This window comes from Orcinus orca, chromosome 7, assembly GCF_937001465.1.
Source record: "Orcinus orca chromosome 7, mOrcOrc1.1, whole genome shotgun sequence".
In the NCBI taxonomy this organism is placed as follows: domain Eukaryota; kingdom Metazoa; phylum Chordata; class Mammalia; order Artiodactyla; family Delphinidae; genus Orcinus; species Orcinus orca.
The window spans coordinates 22,700,226-22,718,426 of record NC_064565.1 but is presented as its reverse complement, the minus strand read 5'-3'; the positions used below and the strand labels follow the sequence as shown (position 1 = coordinate 22,718,426).

The following is an 18,201-nucleotide window of genomic DNA, read 5'->3' as shown; positions in this document are numbered from 1 at the left end:
TGATATGAGAATTGCTACTCCAGCTTTCTTTTGATTTCCCTTTGCATGGAATATGTTTTTCTATCCCCTCACTTTCAGTCTGTATGTGTCCCTAGGTCTGAAGTGGGTCTCTTGTAGACAGCATATGTATGGGTCTTGTTTTTGGATCCATTCAGCCAGTCTATGTCTTTTGGTTGGAGCATTTAATCCATTTACATTTAAGGGAATTACTGATATGTATGTTCCTGTTACCATTTTCTTAATTGTTTTGGGTTTGTTATTGTAGGTCTTTTCCTTCTCTTATGTTTCCTGCCAAGAGAAGTTCCTTTAGTATTTGTTGTAAAGCTGGTTTGGTGGTGCTGTATTCTCTTAGCTTTTGCTTGTCTGTAAAGGTTTTATTTGTCTGTCAAATCTGAATGAGATCCTTGCTGGGTAGAGTAATCTTCATTGTAGGTTTTTCCCTTTCATCACTTTAAATATGTTCTCTCACTCCCTTCTGGCTTGCAGAGTTTCTGCTGAAAGATCAGCTGTTGACCTTATGGGGATTCCCTTTTATGTTATTTGTTGCTTTTCCCTTGCTGCTCTTAATGTTTTGTCTTTGTATTCAATTTTTGATAGTTTGATGAATATCTGTCTAGGTGTGTTTCTCTTCGGATTTATCCTGTTAGGGACTCTCTGCATTCCTGGACTTGATTAACTATTTCCTGTCCCATATTAGGGAAGTTTTCAACTATAATCTCTTCAAAAATTTTCTGTCCCTTTCTTTTTCTCTTCTTCTTCTGGGACCCCTATAATTCAAATGTTGGTGTGTTTAATGTTGTCCCAGAGGTCTCTGAGACTGTCCTCAGTTCTTTTCATTCATTTTTCTTTATTCTGCTTTACAGTAGTTATTTCCACTGTTTTATCTTCCAGGTCACTTATCCGTTCTTCTGCCTCAGTTATTCTGCTATTGATCCCTTCTAGAGAATTTTTAATTTCATTTATTGTGTTGTTCATCATTGTTTGTTTGCTCTTTAGCTCTTCTAGGTCCTTGTTAAATGTTTCTTGCATTTTCTCTATTCTATTTCCAAGATTTTGGATCATCTTTACTGTCATTATTCTGAATTCTTTTTCAGGTAGACTGCCTATTTCCTCTTCATTTGTTACATCTGGTGGGTTTTTATCTTGCTCCTTCATCTGCTGTGTGTTTTTCTGTCTTCTCGTTTTGCTTAACTTACTGTGTTTGGGGTCTCCTTTTCACAGGCTGCAGGTTTGTAGTTCTTGTTGTTTTTGTTGTCTGTCCCCCAGTGGCTAAGGTTGGTTCAGTGGATTGTGTAGGCTTCCTTGTGTAGGGGATGCCTGTGTTCTGGTGGATTAGCCTGAACCTTGTCTTTCTTGTGGGCAGAACCGTGTCCAGTGGTGTGTTTTGGGGTGTCTGTGAACTTATTATTCTTTTAGGCAGCGTCTCTGCTAATGGGTGGGGTTGTGTTCCTGTCTTTCTAGTTGTTTGGCATAGGGTGTCCAGCACTGGAACTTGCTGGTCATTGAGTGGAGCTGGGTCTTAGCATTGAGACGGAGATCTCTGGGAGAGTTCTCTCCCACTGATACTACGTGGGGCCAGCAGTTCTCTGGTGGTCGAATGTCCTGAACTCAGCTCTCCCACCTCAGAGGCTCAGGCCTGACACCCGGCTGGAGCACCAAGACCTTGTCAGCCACACGGCAGAGTCAGCTCTGGCGGAGCTCTGCAGTTCCTGAAAATGTTTTTAAAACCACCAAACTATAACTGAAAAGCCAGGTCTCTTGATATCACACTTTGCTTATCCTTAAAATATCTGTCTGAGACGTCATCTAGATATAAAATACCTCCTTAGTAGCATCAACGGATAAGTACATAATGTACACATTGATCCAATATTATCTTTGTAACATGATGTGTAATTCAAACAGAAAAATCTTTTAATAAAATTGGTGGCTGCCAGCTTCCCAACCTACATGTCTGTTATTGCCCCTGAGCTGAGCTGTCAGCTGAGGTGTTTACTCTGTTTTTATGCAGCCCTCAATAAGGAATTACATTTCAGCCGCCTCATCCCTTATCACCACAGGGTGCCAGCTGCTTAAAACTCTGCCAACACCCATCCACTCACCCACAGGAAGCAACTCAGGAAATTTTCAAAGGTAGAATGAGAAGAATCAGGGCTGTGTGTAAACGTGTTAGTTTTCCTCTCTCCCCAAAGTTTTCACAGCAAATCCCACTGCTTGCCAATTCTCTCAAGAGAAGTGGAAGATCACCCACCCCCTTTTAGCCCCTGGACTTGCAAATAAAGGATGTCATTTCTAGAAGGGGATTCAGTTTAGCATAATTGCATTAAAGCAAAAGCAAGCAGGTGGGCAGGATGCTAAAAAGTTTACTGTAATGGCTCAGAGCGCTTCTCATTCAGTTAGGTCTGTGTGACCTGAAGAAAACCACTAAATCTCTCTGAGCCTCAGGTTACTCATCTGGAGAATGGACAGAAAAGTCTCTCTGTAGCACTGCTGTAAGAATTCCATGAGATCAAGTTTACTTAGTGCTGAGCGCGGAGCCTGGCACATAGTAACCATCCATACTCGTTAACTCCCATTGTCATCGTCATCATCATTTTCCAGAGCTCCTTTGCTCGTCTCTGACACAGATACGCCAAGGACTCTAGCTCTGGCTTCCATCTCAAATTAAACCCACATTTCCAACACCTGGCTGGGTCTCTTCCAGATGTTACTCTCACACCTCAGATATACAAAACTGAACCGCTTGTTTCTTCAAAGCTGATTATTTTGAGAACTGCCAGAAATTTGAGGGTAATTCCTCTCTTGTGGCCAGATCTTATTTAGATTTTCTGAACCCCAGTGAGTAAATTTCAGGACACCAAATGATAGAAATGAGTCAAGGGGTGTCACATGTCCTTATAGTTTCAGCTAAAGGGAATAGCCAAACTAAATTATCCTTAGCCACTGGATTCCTCCATCACACTCCATCCTCAGAAGAAGGCAGAAGGCTCCAAGTGTTGGAGCAGCTACTGCCCACTCATGTAGGGGACAGATGGGAGTGCGGAGCAGGGCTGAGGCAGCCTTCCACTGACTCTCGACCATCCATCCACTCACCAATTGGAAGGGCAGTTGTCCTGAGTGGAAAGGCCAGGGATTATGCTTGCTAAGTAATTTTAACTGTAATCGTCCTGAAGCTTAATACCATTTTCCTTGTGAATTCTTTTTCTGTTTCTTTTTGGGGTTTTTTTTTGTTTGTTTTTTTTCGTTTGATGTATAACTTTATTCCACGTTATTGCTGTTGATAGCATTATCAAATGTTTCCCCATTACTTAACATGTTTTACCATCTTTCTGGCTTCCGAAACTATTCCACTGGTATATTTTATATATTTTTAAATTTTTACAGGTTATGCTGTGGTAAAACAACAACAAAACAAACCCAGTTGTTTCCAAGATTAAAGTTTTATTTCTTGCTTTTGTTACATGTTGGCAAGAGTCAGCTGTGGCTCTTCTTTGTGTGTCTTCCTGAGGAAAGATCAGCCTCTATTTTTTTTAAATTTTGAATTTAATTTTATTTTTTTTACACAGCAGGTTCTTATTACTTATCTATTTTATACATATTAGTGTATATATGTCAATCCCAATCTCCCAATTCATCCCACCACCCCCCGACACCTCCACTTTCCCGCCTTGGTGTCCATACGTTTGTTCTCTACATCTGTGTCTCTATTTCTGCTTTGCAAACTGGTTCATCTGTACCGTTTTTCTAGGTTCCACATATATGTGTTAATATACGATATTTGTTTTTCTCTTTCTGACTGACTTCACTCTGTATGACAGACTCTAGGTCCATCCACGTCTCTACCAGTGATGCAGTTTAGTTCCTTTTTATGGCTGAGTGATATTCCATTGTATATATGTACCACATCTTCTTTATCCATTTGTCTGTCGATGGGCATTTAGGTTGCTTTCATGTCCTGGCTATTGTAAATAGTGCTGCAGTGAACACTGGGGTGCATGTGTCTTTTTGCATTATGGTTTTCTCTGGGCATATGCCCAGTAGTGGGATTGCTGTGTCATTCCTTGTGAATTGTTAAGCAAAGGGCCATTATTCTTCCCTAAAGAGAAAGGGAGCATCAGAACGAGCCATCAGCATCACTGAAAAGGATGTCCTGGAAACATGCAAACAATGCAAAGAAAGGGGAGAGGGGTCAGTGTGGACTGCTGGCATACGTTGCCTAAGAGCAAGAGTTATACACCTGCTGTCATTTTGTCTTCTCTGTAGGAAGGGGAAAGAAATTGTTCCATGGCAGAGCAATAGATATTTTTCTGAAAATCTCACGTAACACTGTTTATCTCACTTTGCTCTGCTTTTCCGTCAAAGACCTTACCACTGTCTCAGAGACCTAGAATATCAACCTTTGTTTTGTCTTTGGTTCTTGGCTGTCCTTCTCACCCAGGTGCTAGTGAGGAGCTGAAGAATCTGTTCTGAATTCTTTCTCCAGCGTGCGTCTTCCCCCTCCTCCCCGATGCCACCGTTGTATCTCAGGGGCAGCTGGTCCTTGACAGGATGCTGTAGTCACATGTTTTCTGATCTCCCCAGCTGCCACTGTAGTCCCTCTTCGTCGCTGGTGCCGGGGGTTAGTGACTCAAAATACACATTTGGTCGTGTCCCTTCACCACAGCGTCTGGCTCCTTCCACCTCTTTGTCCTTTTCCCTGCCCTGTGTCCCCACTCTGCACCCTCTGACCCTGTAAGAGCAGAACTGGCTGCCCGAGTACACCTAGACCCTCCCAGAACTCCCTTGCCCTCAAGCCCCGCCTTGTGCTCTATTACTTATTTGCGTGTGTGTTTATGTGTGTGGGTGAAATGTGTTTACAGACAAGTGCGTAAAATGTATATTTACAGTGAAAAATTATAATGCAAACAATGGAAGAACTGCTACTAGGTCAGCCAATGAAATACCGCCAGGAGCCCAGAGGGCCCCCCACAGGTTCCTCTCTCATCACAGGTTCCTTTCTCCCCACTGGAGGCAATTATTCATCTCACTTCCGGAATAATCCTTTTCTTGCTTTCTGAAAAAAGTAGTTTTACTTCCTATTTTTGTATTCCCAAACAATGTAACTTTTCCAGTTTTAACATTTGTACTTGGAATCATTTGGGGAGCTAATGTGTATGTATGTGCACGCCCATGTGCGTGTATTTGTGTAAATATGTTTGAATGTACATCCTGCTTCTTTCGCTCAGTGCTGTCGTTGCAAGATTCATATGTGGTATCCATTTTTCGTGCTCTCTTCCGCTGTCTTCCATTTCTGTACATTATTTCATTATATACATTTTCCACAAGTTGCCAGTTGCACTGTTAGTGTTCATTTGGATTATTTCCGTCTGGGAGCCCGTGAGAGCAAAGATGCTGTGAACACATGTGTGTGGCCATCCTGTTACAGTTGTTCACAGACATCTGTAGCGGATGTACCTACAGACGGCTTTGCTGGGCTGCGAGGTATAAGCATCTTTTCCTTCGGTAGGTTAAGCCATAGTGTTCTACGTGAATACATTTATTTATACCTCCTCCCGGTGTGATATGAGAGTTCCTATTTCTCCACGTATTCGCCAGCACTTGCCTTTTACCTTTTCTCTGTTCGTGCCAATTTGGTGCATGTGTAATGGTATATCTTTGTACTTTTAACTTACTTTTTTTTTTTTTTTGCGGTGCGCGGGCCTTTCACCGCCGCGGCCTCTCCCGCCGCGGAGCACAGGCCCCAGACGCACAGGCCCAGCGGCCATGGCTCATGGGCCCAGCCGCTCCGCCGCACGCGGGCTCCTCCCGGACCGGGGCACGAACCCGCATCCCCTGCCTCGGCAGGCGGACTCTCAACCACTGCGCCACTGGGGAAGCCCTTAACTTACATTTTTAAGTAACTTCGTTTTGGGGGTAAAACGATTCCTGGAGTGCAAATGTCTGTGCTTGTTTACTTCCCCTGTTTTGTCTTCCAGTTCCTGTATAGTTCAGAGGTCAAAGATTCCTATTCCTGAAGGAATTCCCAGTCAGTTAAACAACCCACTCGGCCGAGTGGGGCACTGACACTATATTTCTTGGGCTTTCTTTGTTTATATGCTCTCTTCCAAAATACTTAAGGAATAAGGACTGTGTATATAACGATATTATCCCTGTAGCATAAAGGATGTATATGGACAATTTCTTTAAGTTTATTTTTCAGTCTGTGAAATGGAGCTAACACTATCTTCCCCCCTACAGTCTAGGGGTCTTCAATTAAATGAGGTAATAAGGTCAATATCTTAATTGATATTACGTTATGCAAATCAATCAAGTTTTGAATAATTCAACTTCTAAAATGACTGATGGTTAATGTCACAAATATCCTCTGTGCAACAAAGTGATCAGATCTGTTCACATTTCCCAGTTCTGTGAAATTTCTCTGTGATGCTTATAAAACCACAGAATTCACTCTAGTCCCCTGTTGCTTGAAAGTCAGAGAGATTTGGTATTTCTGAACACACATCTGGGGAGCAAAATACGTTCAAAGGTTGTTTTTGCTAAGACCTTTCGGGTACCTGCATTTTAGGCTCTGTCATGATTAGAAATTACTTGTTGCATCTTGAGTGCAAATATGTGATTTTTGAAATTGCTGAGTTTTTCAATTTTAGTAGGAATAATTTGGAATAATTTGACAATATTATTAAATGTTTGGAATAATAAAATATTTGTACCAGTCTTTAAAAACACACACTTGTCAGACATAACAGAGCATCACTTCCCTGAATCAACACAAGTCTGAGTCCCAAGTACAATCTGTTCCAGGCTGAAAAGATCAATTTTCCTCTTCTAGCTAGTGGAAAGGAGCGATAGAGTTTCAGGGGAGGGGAGGTCAAGTTAATCCTGCTTATTAGCAAGTTCAGAGACAAAGGAAGTAACCTCATTAATGGGGGAGGAGGTACAGGTACTAACGGCTTTATCATGCTTTGATATTGGGTTTCTAAAATCAAATTGTCAAAACAAACCTTAGACAGAAAGACCTAAATAGACAGTTCTCCAAAGAAGACATACAGATGGCCAGTAGTCACACGAAAAGATGCTCAACATCACTAATTATTAGAGAAATGCAAATCAAAATTACAATGAAGTATCACCTCACACCGGTCAGAATGGCCATCATCAAAACATCTACAAGTAACAATTGCTGGAGAGGGTGTGGAGAGAAGGGAACCCTCCTACACTGTTGGTGGGAATGTAAATTGATACAGCCACTATGGAGAACAGTATGGAGGTTCCTTAAAAAATTAAAAATAGAACTACTATATGACCCAGCAATCCCACTACTGGGCATATACCCTGAGAAAACCATAATTCAAAAAGAGGCATGTACCACAATGTTCATTGCAGCTCTATTTACAATAGCCAGGACATGGAAGCAACCTAAGTGTCCATCGACAGATGAATGGATAAAGAGGACGTGGTACATATATACAATGGAATATTACTCAGCCATAAAAAGAAACAAAATTGAGTTATTTGTAGTGAGGTGGACGGGCCTAGAGTGAAGTAAGTCAGGAAGAGAAAAACAAATACCATGTGCTAACACATATGTATGGAATTAAACAACAACAACAGAAAAAGGTGGTTCTGAAGAGCCTAGGGGCACGACAGCAATAAAGACGCAGATGTAGAGAATGGACTTGACATGGGGAGGGGGAAGGGTAAGCTGGGACGAGGTGAGAGAGTGGCATGGACATATACACACTACCAAATGTAAAATAGATAGCTAGTGGGAAGCAGCCGCATAGCACAGGGAGATCAGCTCGGTGCTTTGTGACCACTAGAGGGGTGGGATAGGGAGGGTGGGAGGGAGACGCAAGAGGGAGGAGATATGGGGATGTATGTATATGTATAGCTGATTTGTTATACAGCAGAAACTAACACACCATTGTTAAGCAATTATACTCCAATAAAGATGTTAAAAAATAAATAATTAAAAATCAAAAAAAAAAAAAAAAAGAAAATGAACCTACAGACAGGTCCTGCATAACATGTTCTCATTGCTTGGGATCCTGAACTCCTTGAGACATGAATGCCACTTTATTTGAATTCAGCTCCCCAGTGCCTTGTGCTTGGCCCGGACTTACTGGGCATCCGCAGGTTACTTTAGTGCAAGAGTAATGACATTTTGGCAGTGTGCCTGTGCATGTATGGGCACAGAGATTCCTTCTAAGCCTTCCATGAATGCATTCCAGAATGCATTCCTATGCCTGTGGTGGATGGTCAGAGCTTATAAGTATTTCCAGAAATTTTCTAGAATGACAAAATTTGTCTCCAAGTGCACAGCAGCCCTACATGTTGCCCAGGTGTGGAGATGTAGCTCTTAAATACAGTCAGTGGGAAACACCCTTTTGCCAGCTACGCCTCCAACCTGGCCACCACAGTGACCAGACATGATAAGATGAATGATCCAGAAACACCATAAGTTTTAATGGATGAAGATACAGGGAAGGAGATTCAATGTCCAGGTCCAGTGCTTGGTGAATTCAGGCTTTGTATCACTTTACGAGATGAAAATGTGCACACTTGGATGGCATGCTTTATGGCACGCCCAGCCACTCCCATGATGCTTTCTCCTTAGATGGCTTTCAAAATAGAACAGACTATGTAATTAAGGCTATTTGGGGCATCTCTGTTTTTCTTCGAAGGCCGAATCTGAAGTTTCTTGGTGCACAGAGTGAAGTTGTTAGGATGGTACTGTAATGGGCAACTCAGGTATAAATACGCAGGTATTTAACTGGAGTGTCACAGCACTCTGATTCAGAGGGGCGATCATAAAAAGGTGTGCTTTCCTGCCTTTGGGACCCAACCATGATTTTTGAGAAATACCTTTTTACTGACTTTATTCTGACCTGTTTGCCTTTGCTGAGTTGAGGGTTTTCAGCAAGCTGGGAAGATGTAATTCCGAAAAAGACCAGCTGTTACAGAAGGGAAACCACAGGGATGCAGCCCTTTTAACTGTTGTGAATTGGAGTTTTTCTTCTCTTTCTCTCTTTCTTCCCTTCAGAAGACATCCTTCTCTTTCCACCTTCTTCTTTCTTCCATAAAACAAATGATAAAGCAAGCGTGGTAAAAGCTAACCTTTGGGGAATCTGCATGAAAGTTATAGAAGAACTCTTTGTAATGTTTTTGAAACTTTTTTGTCCATCTGAAATTACTTTTTTAATTTAAATATATGCCCCCGTATAAGTTTTTAGGTTCACATCTTCACCAGACCACAACAAATAAGTAGAATTTAGAAAAGCCAATGGGAAAGTGAAGTATATTCCGTCTGAAACAGCGGAAGCAAAGGCGTAGCCTGGGGAATGAGACCTTGAACTTCTTGAGATGAACAGGGGCTAGACCTGACCTGAGAGATGGCATATGCTATGTAGCAGCAAATATATGTTTGCATAGATGAGTGGGGACAGAATATAACAGGTGAAAATCCTACAGTGGAGTTGTGATTTTATGTAGAGGCAAGTTTTTTGTGTAGAACTGTTGTACCTTTGGTCTGTGGAAAAGGATACTGTCTTAGTCTGTTCAGGCTGCTATAACAAAATACCAAAGACCGAGTAGTTTATAAATAACAGAAATCTATTTCTCTCAGTTCTGGAAGCTGGGAAGTCCAAGATCAAGGCCCCAGCATGGTCACGTTCTGGTCAGGGTCCTCTTCTTGGTTCATAGCCATAGCCAGTGCCTTCTTGATGTGTCCTCCCTGAAGGAAGGGGGGCTGGCAACCTTCAGAGCCTCCTTTATGAGGACTCTAATCCCGCTCATGAGGGCTCCACCCTCATGACCTGCTCACCTTCAAAAGGCCCCACCCTTTAATACCATCACATTGGGCATTAGGATTTCAGCATATGAATTTGGGGAGGACACAATCATTCAACTGTAGCAGATGTATTAAACACATTTATAGTATAGAAAGATTTATACATAATGAGCACTTAGAGGATTAATGTAGAGCAGCACTTTAGAAGCATTGGTCCCTTTAATCATTTGTAAGTTCCGGCCAGCATGTCTATTCACAAAGCAGACCCCCTAAGGAACGTAGTTTCTTTAAAACATGTATTAATATTAAACATACATTAATTCAACAACATTGTAAATCAACTATACTTCGATTTAAAAAAAATTTACATATATTAATTCAGACCCATTTTCCACAGTAAACCAAAACAATACAGATGTACTCTATGAAGCTCTTCAATTTTATAAAGATATTTAAGGACTTTAGGGATGAAATCAGAAACGTATTTAGATCCCTGCCATTTGGAGCCCTAAGGAAACCACACAGAGCAGGAAATCCTCTAAATCAGAGACTAAGTCTGGCACAAGCTTTTGATTGTTGTGCGAGACCAAGCTGAGCCCTGAGACCCGCTGTTATATTTAATTGAACACTCTAATGACATCCTCTGAGTACACTGCTTTAATAACACACTTATTTAAAGTGGCACAACCCATGTTTTCATTCTGTAAGTCTCAGTAGTGACACTGACATTTTCTCTTTCCCTCTCTGCCTCATCCTCTCCCATCCCTGCCATACAAATAGTCACTGTCTCTTTAAATCACATTTAATAAAGTTTCCTTTTTTCTTTTCTTGTTTTCTTCCCCTGTTGTCTCATGTTGGTAGCAGGTTAATCCTGAATTTATGATAAATGCAAATGGATTAAAGAAAATCATGAGTTCAAGATTATTTTAACTTCACCAGCATAATTGTTAATATCTCCGTCGTCCCCTGGGCTATGTAGGATTACATCAATTAAATTGGTCTCTGTAACTGAACGCATTAACCGTAAATGTGACTGCCATGTCTTTCCCAGCACCCTTAAAGTATTTAATTTGCTTGCCTGTAATAGATTGTCAGAGCAGTAAACGTAAGGCAAGTAATGTAAATGGTGTAATGATGATAATTATCTGAATGGATCGATTGGAGTGTTATTGCAACATGATATTGTGGGTAGAAGCGAGATACAGACATCCCATATACATTCCCATTTTCAACTTTATTTCCTTACGTATTATTTCCCAAGATTTTTCAAGTGAAAGCAATGTAAGCTGGCATTGCTGTTCTCTCCTTTATCTCTCCCCATCATCCTCTGTGCTGTTGCCTTATTAAAACCAGCAGACCCCAGGGAAGCTAAATTTCTCCAAAGAAAGCAGTGACTTTATAAAACTGAAATTCTAGCAGTCTCTCCATTATTCATGGTATCCAGATATTTGAACCGGAAGTCGCTTTGTAGATTGGCTTCTATGTTCCCTTCACTTATTAACTACTAAAGAACTGTAATCCCAGAAAGGTTCCATGACTTGTTGAAGGTTACACAGACTGCTATTGCCAGGTAAACTGCCGGGGGTAGAACCGGCCCTCCCACCTGGGCTGGGCGGGGAGCTGAGGGGTTACACCGGCTGCAGGTCTGAAGGGGGTTCAGTGTGACAGGCCGGAACAAGCCCTGGAGGAACCAATAGCAAGTCAGGAAAAGTTTTCGTTTAGTTTGGGTGGGGAATGAAATGATGGAACTGTCTGAGGATAACCAATACTTAAAAATCTGAACAGATGATCAGCATGAGGGTGGAAGGATTGGGCTCTGTGGCAGATGTCTGTCCATGATGAAAATGGAAAGAATAGTGTAGGATCCCACCTGAGGGACAGGAGTGTTGGGAGAGGGTGGCTAAAACAGGGATTCGAGCCCAGAGGAAAAATGTCGAAGCCAAGTATTAGAATGGAAAGTTGAAGAAGAAACAGGGATTTAAACCCTTGGATTTGAAAGATGACCAGGTCGGGATGATCTGACAGTGGCATCCAAACAGACTGTTTACTTCAGCTTTTGTTCCCCATCCTGGTTCAGTGACACCACATCAGTTTCACTGGTAAGTAACAAACGGGCCTAAATCTGAAACTTTTCATACATCTGCCAAAAAAAAAACAACAACAAAAATTCAAATCATCAAAGCACAAATAAAACCACACGGAACCCACACCTTCTGTGTTACCAGAAAACAGAACACTAGAACTTCAGTTGCTGTCCGCAGAAAACTAAACTCCAAATCCTGTACCCACAACACTATCCACAGCGAGGCTGTGTGTGCCAGGGCAGGGTGGTAGCAGAGGGTACAAGGAAAGCACTCCCAGGATGAGAAGGTCTGACACCATGAGCTCAAATCTCAGTACTGGCTGTAGGGCAGGGCTTGAAAGTGTACGGGACCTAAGGTGACCATCTCAGCGAGGCCATGATTCTGGGGAAAACGAGGCTGAGAGGAAAGGTACCATCTGAAGATGTGACTGTGAAGGGAAAAAGAAGAGGGAAAATTTCAAGATGCTGTGGAAATAAAAGAGAAGTGTAAGACCAGCCTCCCCGGTCATCATCCAGCAAAGAGGCTAAAACAGGGATGTATAGGGCAAGGGTGGAAGAATAGTACGTGAAAGTGATAAACTGATAAAGCAGAAAGAATGCAAGTAGAGAACTGGTAGGAAAGAAGGCGGGGGAACAGTTGATTTTTGCATATATAACGGGAGGGGGACAGGGCACAGGATTGTAATGATGGTAAGAACAAAGGGGGTGATGGGCCCTAGGAGAGAATCTGTGAGAGGTGGAAGGGGTGATGTTGGAGGGTTAGGAGAGGAAGTGACACCTCGCTCCTTTTAGTATAGTTTTGACTTTTGGAATCATGTTCATGTTTTCCATATTCAAAATATAAAATGAAACCAATGAGAAGAGGAGAAACTAAATTTGAATACTATCAGAAACAAATGACCTGAATTTCAAAATAAATTTTCTTTTTTTGAAACAATTTAAACATTTTTAATTGAAGTATAGTTACATGTACAGCCTTATATGTTACAGGTATACAGTATAGTGATTCATAGTTTCTAAAGGTTATACTCCATGTATAGTTACTATAAAATGTTGGCTATATTCCCTGTGTGGTACAGTGTGTCCTTGTAGCTTATTTTATACGTAGTAATTTGTACCTCTTACTCCCCTTCCCCTATATTGTCCCTCCCCCTTCCCTCTCCCCAGTGGTAACCACTAGAGTTCTCTGTATCTGTGAATCTGCTTCTTAAAACATATTTAAATCTAAATAAAATTAAATTGAGAAAGAAGCAGATGTTAACTTCCTCAAAATTTCTCTGAATCTCATAAAGAATATTCATAAATGCAACCCTTCCAGCTTCAGCTTCAAATAAATAGTGTAGCCACATTAAGGTGTGAGGGGTGAGAAAGAGCCAGTCTGGTATCTTTTGAACACAGTATTTTTACTATATACCTGCATTCTAAAGAAAAAGCAAATGTGAATTCTTCTTAGTACTATTTTTTTGTGGTGTGACCATTTCGTACGCACTTTAGGATTGAAGAAATGAGAAAATATAATGATGTCAGCAGCCCATGCTCTCACTCTAGAAGCAGGAAGATACAAATATGAAAAGGGAGGGCAAGGAGGAAGTCTGTGGGGGGTTGTGTGTGTGTGTCCGCACGTGCGCACGCATGTGCAAGGACAGAGGGAGGGGAAGAGAGGAAGAGAAGGGAGAAACGCTTCCTTCCACTGAAAGAGACTAGGAGCGGTGATCCCTCAGTAGTAATTTGCACACATTAATATCCAGGTCTTAGTTTCCAAATATCATTGCCCAACTAAAAAGAAGCAGGATTCCTTGGAGAAATGGCTGCTTTCAGGGACGGGGCACCAGACAAGCAAAATGGGCATGGAACATTTCCCTGGGCCAAAAAAGAAAGAACATGTTTTAAAAATGAAGGAAATATGTCAAAGGGCACAGCTTAGAGATTCACCTTCCCAAAGCTGAGAAAACTGAGCATCAGAATAAATACTGAGAGTGCAGACATAGTCCTATGAATAATAAAAGAATCCATGTATTCATACTGATAAATAAATAGGAGAAACACTTCCTTATGACATCATGCAAACTCGTAAATGTAGGCAGAAGAATGGTAGAAATCATCATTTTCAACCGAAGTCATTGTTGATCCAGGCAAGATTCATGGATGGCTGCTAAAATAAGTAGATAAAAGTTTGATGCAGAATAGGAGATTTTCATAGTCTCAAAGTATGTGCCCCCAATTTACTTATTAATTCTGAAAGGAAAGATAGTAAATTTACAGTGGAGAGATTTGGAAGACTCCACCTTAACCAAGTGATCAAAGTTAACATGTCCAATTATGGGACAAATGGACATGACACGATCCTGATATGATGCACTGAGAAGGACCCAGTATCATTTCTGTGCCATTACTGCCAGGTGTGCAGGTGGAAACTTGAAGGAAACCCAAATTAAGGGACATTCCGCAAAATAATTGCCCTCTACTCTTCCAAAAAAAAAAAAAACGGAGGGAGGGAGGGACAAACAGCATAGACGACAACTCTTCCAGATTACACGATCTTGGATGAAGGACAAATAGATGATTTGTCCTTCATCCAAGATCAGGTCCCGATCCTGGAGAGCATTCTAGGTTGGAAAAAACTTTTGCCGTAACGACATTATTGGGACAATGGATGAATTTGGAATAAGGACTATAGGTCAGATTGTGGTGCTGTATTAATAAACACTGTATTTCCTGACTTTGAAAACTATACTATGGTTGTCTTCGTTATTGGGAAATACACACAGAAGTAGTTAGGGATAAAGAGTTCACTCTCAAGTTGCAGGAAAAAAATTGAAAGAGAAAGAAAGTGATACAGGAAATGTGGCAAAATGTTAACAATTGGTGAATCTAAGGAAAGGGTACACGGCAGTTCATTGTACCATTTTTGCAAATCGTCTGTAAGTTTGAAATTATTTCCAAAAAAAAAGTTGAAATAAACTATAACGGGAAAATGTGAATCTGTGTACCTCCTAAAAATCGTACCATAGTTTTGGAAAAAAATGATCTAAAGGTCTGTATGCCCACTTCTAAATGTCAAGGAGGGCTGTCATGAGGGGTGGGTAGAGCCAGGTTTCCTTGGGAGATTGGGATGGTGATCACTGTGGCAGCCATGGGATGGGTTAACTTATACAGTCCAGGATTCAGGTTTGGGCCAGCAGTGGCCAAAGTGAACCCAGGTCACCAGACACAGAGGGCAGTTTTCATGCCACCGTTCCATGCTTCTTCTAAAACCTAACGTGCTTATACTGTATACTTTTGTTCCCTTATTATTCTGCTGGTAACCTAGTAACCATATTCAACCTAGGATCCTACAGTAACTTATTTAACATTAAGGTACCTACAAGGCTCTTAGGAGCAGGAAAGCAGTACTTTTAAAAAGGCAGGGGGAGGGGCGAGGGACTCTTAAGTATGTTCAATTCTTAAATTTCTCATTATAGTCTCATGTTCAAAAGTCATTGATTAACCAAGAACACAACATGTTCAGTTTGCTTTTGGAATTACGCTTTCACGAATTTACCTGAGGTTCTCTTCTGTGACCTAAACAAATACCAGGTTGTGAAACTGTGACAGGTCTTAATGAAGTGGATTAAGGCATTTCTTCCATTTACATTTTCATAGAATGAAGTAAACATTATAATCTTTTTTACAGAACACTCTCGCATCAGGCCATGATTTGATTTTCTTCCTGTTCAAAATATCAAGTTTTGCATTTCTTTAAATGCTAATGCCTTTTTGTGAACAATAAGACAGGAGTCATCCCTGAGAGATTTATAATAGTACTTAGAGCAAACTCGTCAAAGATTCTTCTACAAGAGTGTTTCGGATCCTGAGGAGATATATTTAGTAACTGTATTGAAGGTGTTGTCACGTAACACAGCATTTCATTGATTTATCTGTATAATTTTTGTATCTCTACTGCAGGCAGAGAATTCAGCGTTGGCTTTGGAAAATGAAAATCAAAGGGAACAGTATGAGAGGTGTCTTGATGAGGTAAGGGGAGCGGGGTGCTTCTGGACAAGAGGCTGGACTGTTTAGGATTCCCTATGTCAGATCTTAATATGTGTCTATTACCGGTCTCCAGAGAACATTAGCATTTTCGCCTTCAAAGGAAGGCTGTAAACATGGTGAATGTGGAGAAGGAAGGTCAGTCAGTCCCCTCCCCCTCCCTCCCTATATCCTTATATGGGCATCTGCAAATTCCTCTTGGTTATTGTTTAATATGCTTGGGGCATAGGTTGGGGGATGCTTCACTGTATGATAAATTCGTCCTGTCCAGTAAGTGTGATCCCAGCCCGTGAATGAGAAAAGCCACCTCAGGGCACGCTGCATCGCCTCCAATTGGATGCCATTTCTGAAAAAGCAAATCCTTGATAGAGTGGGTGGGGACGATGTTCGCAGTTGGCAGCCAGAGGGGAAAAGTCAGTGGGTTGAGAACAAGGCAAGAAGAGAAAGGGAAGTAAGGAGGAAAATTCGAGCAGAATGGAAGGAGACAGGGCCACATGCCTGACTAAACTGGAGAAATGTGATTCGACGACGATGAAGAGATGACGGCAGAGATGGTGGGTGGCTCGGAGTTCCTGAGAGGGGAGGGAAGACTGAAGTGTATGCAGGGCCCTTGTTTTCCCCTCAGCCATCCCCTCACACGGCGCCAGGGATCGTACCACCCATCTTTCCTATGTCATCCAGCCCGGACTGGCCGTTGGCCTCCCTGACAAGCTCTTATCTGGGACTTGGTTGGTGATTGGAGTTACTCATTTGATGGGATGACTTCTCTAGTCATCTGCCTGATACCCTAAGACTTGCACATATTCTTCTAAGAGATTCTGTTTAAGAGCTGTTATGATATAGCTGACGGAGATTTTAAGAAAATAAGAAAAATTACATTCAGTCGAGTTCTACTACCTTACCAGTGGAAACTAGCAATGTATCTTCAGTCTTTGCCTCTTCACTAACAATTGGGAAAACCTTTTCCGACAAATGCTCTTGAACTTCCTTCCCCCTTCCCTCCCCCAATCCCCCCATTGATTGTCCCAGAAGGTGATGGGTTGAATGACAAAGAACACAGGTTCAAATCCCAGTTATGGCATCATCACCTCCGCCATGTACTCCTCTTCTCCCTTGAAACTAGAAATGGTGTTTCCTTCAGAGTTCCACCTGTGCTGGATATTTTCCTACACCAGTGCTTCTTGAAGTGGTATCCCTGGGCTGGCAGCATCAGCCTCATCTGGGAACTTGTTAGAAATGCAAATTCTTAAGCCCCGTTCCCAGCTGTAGAGAATCAGAGACTCTGGGAGTGGACGTGGGCCTGGCTATGATCGATCTGTGTATCAGCAGTCTCTCCGGGTGATGCTGTTGAGCTCTACAAACTAAGAGCCATTATCCTCGTAACACAGAGCACTTTGCTTCACAGTTACTTGTTGAAGAACCCTCAAAATGTCCCCAGAAAACTGTTTAGCTATTTCAGATTTTAATTGTTTCGTATCTCCAGCCATATATGTTAGTTACTCAAGCAAAATGGTGTTTGCACTCCTCTGCCCTGTCAAGCCTTAAAAGGACTGAATAATCTTTACACCGTCCAGAGTTAAAAGAATCACTCAAGTAAGTTGACATAAAGGGAGGAGTGGAGACTCAGTGTCTAGTGAGGCCAGTTCAGCCCCCTCCCCCCTGTTCCCCAGGTACTTGGTCCAATCAAAGTTTAGGGCAAGAAAGACCAAATAGATCCAAGGATATTTAAAGGAACAAATATTGCCCTTGGGTCATATGTATTGATCAGCAAAGTTCCACTTTAACCTCCTGCACAGAAATTTCCAATGAGACTTAATCTGCGTTTAGAAGTCAAATTTACGTGAATCACACCACGGAAACTTCTTAGTTGTCACAATTTTCGCACAAGTCACCCCCCCCCATCACTCAAAAAGCTCCCAGCATTCCTTTCTGGAAATTCACAGCCTGCCTTCTGTACGTTCTCTATGCCTGCATTCCGAAGGTGTCATTAGCATGTGTCTGGTGAAACCGAAGTTTTCACCCACAAGATCATTGAGTATAAAGTTTCCACTGAAGACAGAATTTTCAGAGGGGGAATCCCACTGTACTTTTTTGGTGGTGTTCTTTTATTTGACATGAGAACGGTTTTATTGAAATCATTGATCACTGGTGCAGTACTCAATATTAGGACTTTGAAACGATTTAGACAAAGTCTGTTTCCTTTTAACAGATTAAAAAACCGAACCCTAGTTGGCAGAAGCTAATGCTTGCGTCACACAGCTAATGGGAGGTAGAATCCTAAACTCTGCTTCCAACTGCC

General features: G+C 41.7%; 1 protein-coding gene across 7 annotated transcripts in view; it reads left to right on the top strand.

Annotated features, from left to right (window-relative positions):
* Positions 1-18,201, top strand: part of NCKAP5 (NCK associated protein 5) — a 1,039,671-nt gene that overhangs the window by 825,478 nt on the left and 195,992 nt on the right. For all 7 annotated transcript variants that reach the window (XM_033440354.2, XM_033440356.2, XM_033440353.2 and 4 more), the window contains one exon: positions 15,819-15,887. In XM_033440354.2, coding sequence (XP_033296245.1) covers positions 15,819-15,887 — 69 coding nt within the window. The remainder of the gene's footprint in view (positions 1-15,818; positions 15,888-18,201) is intronic.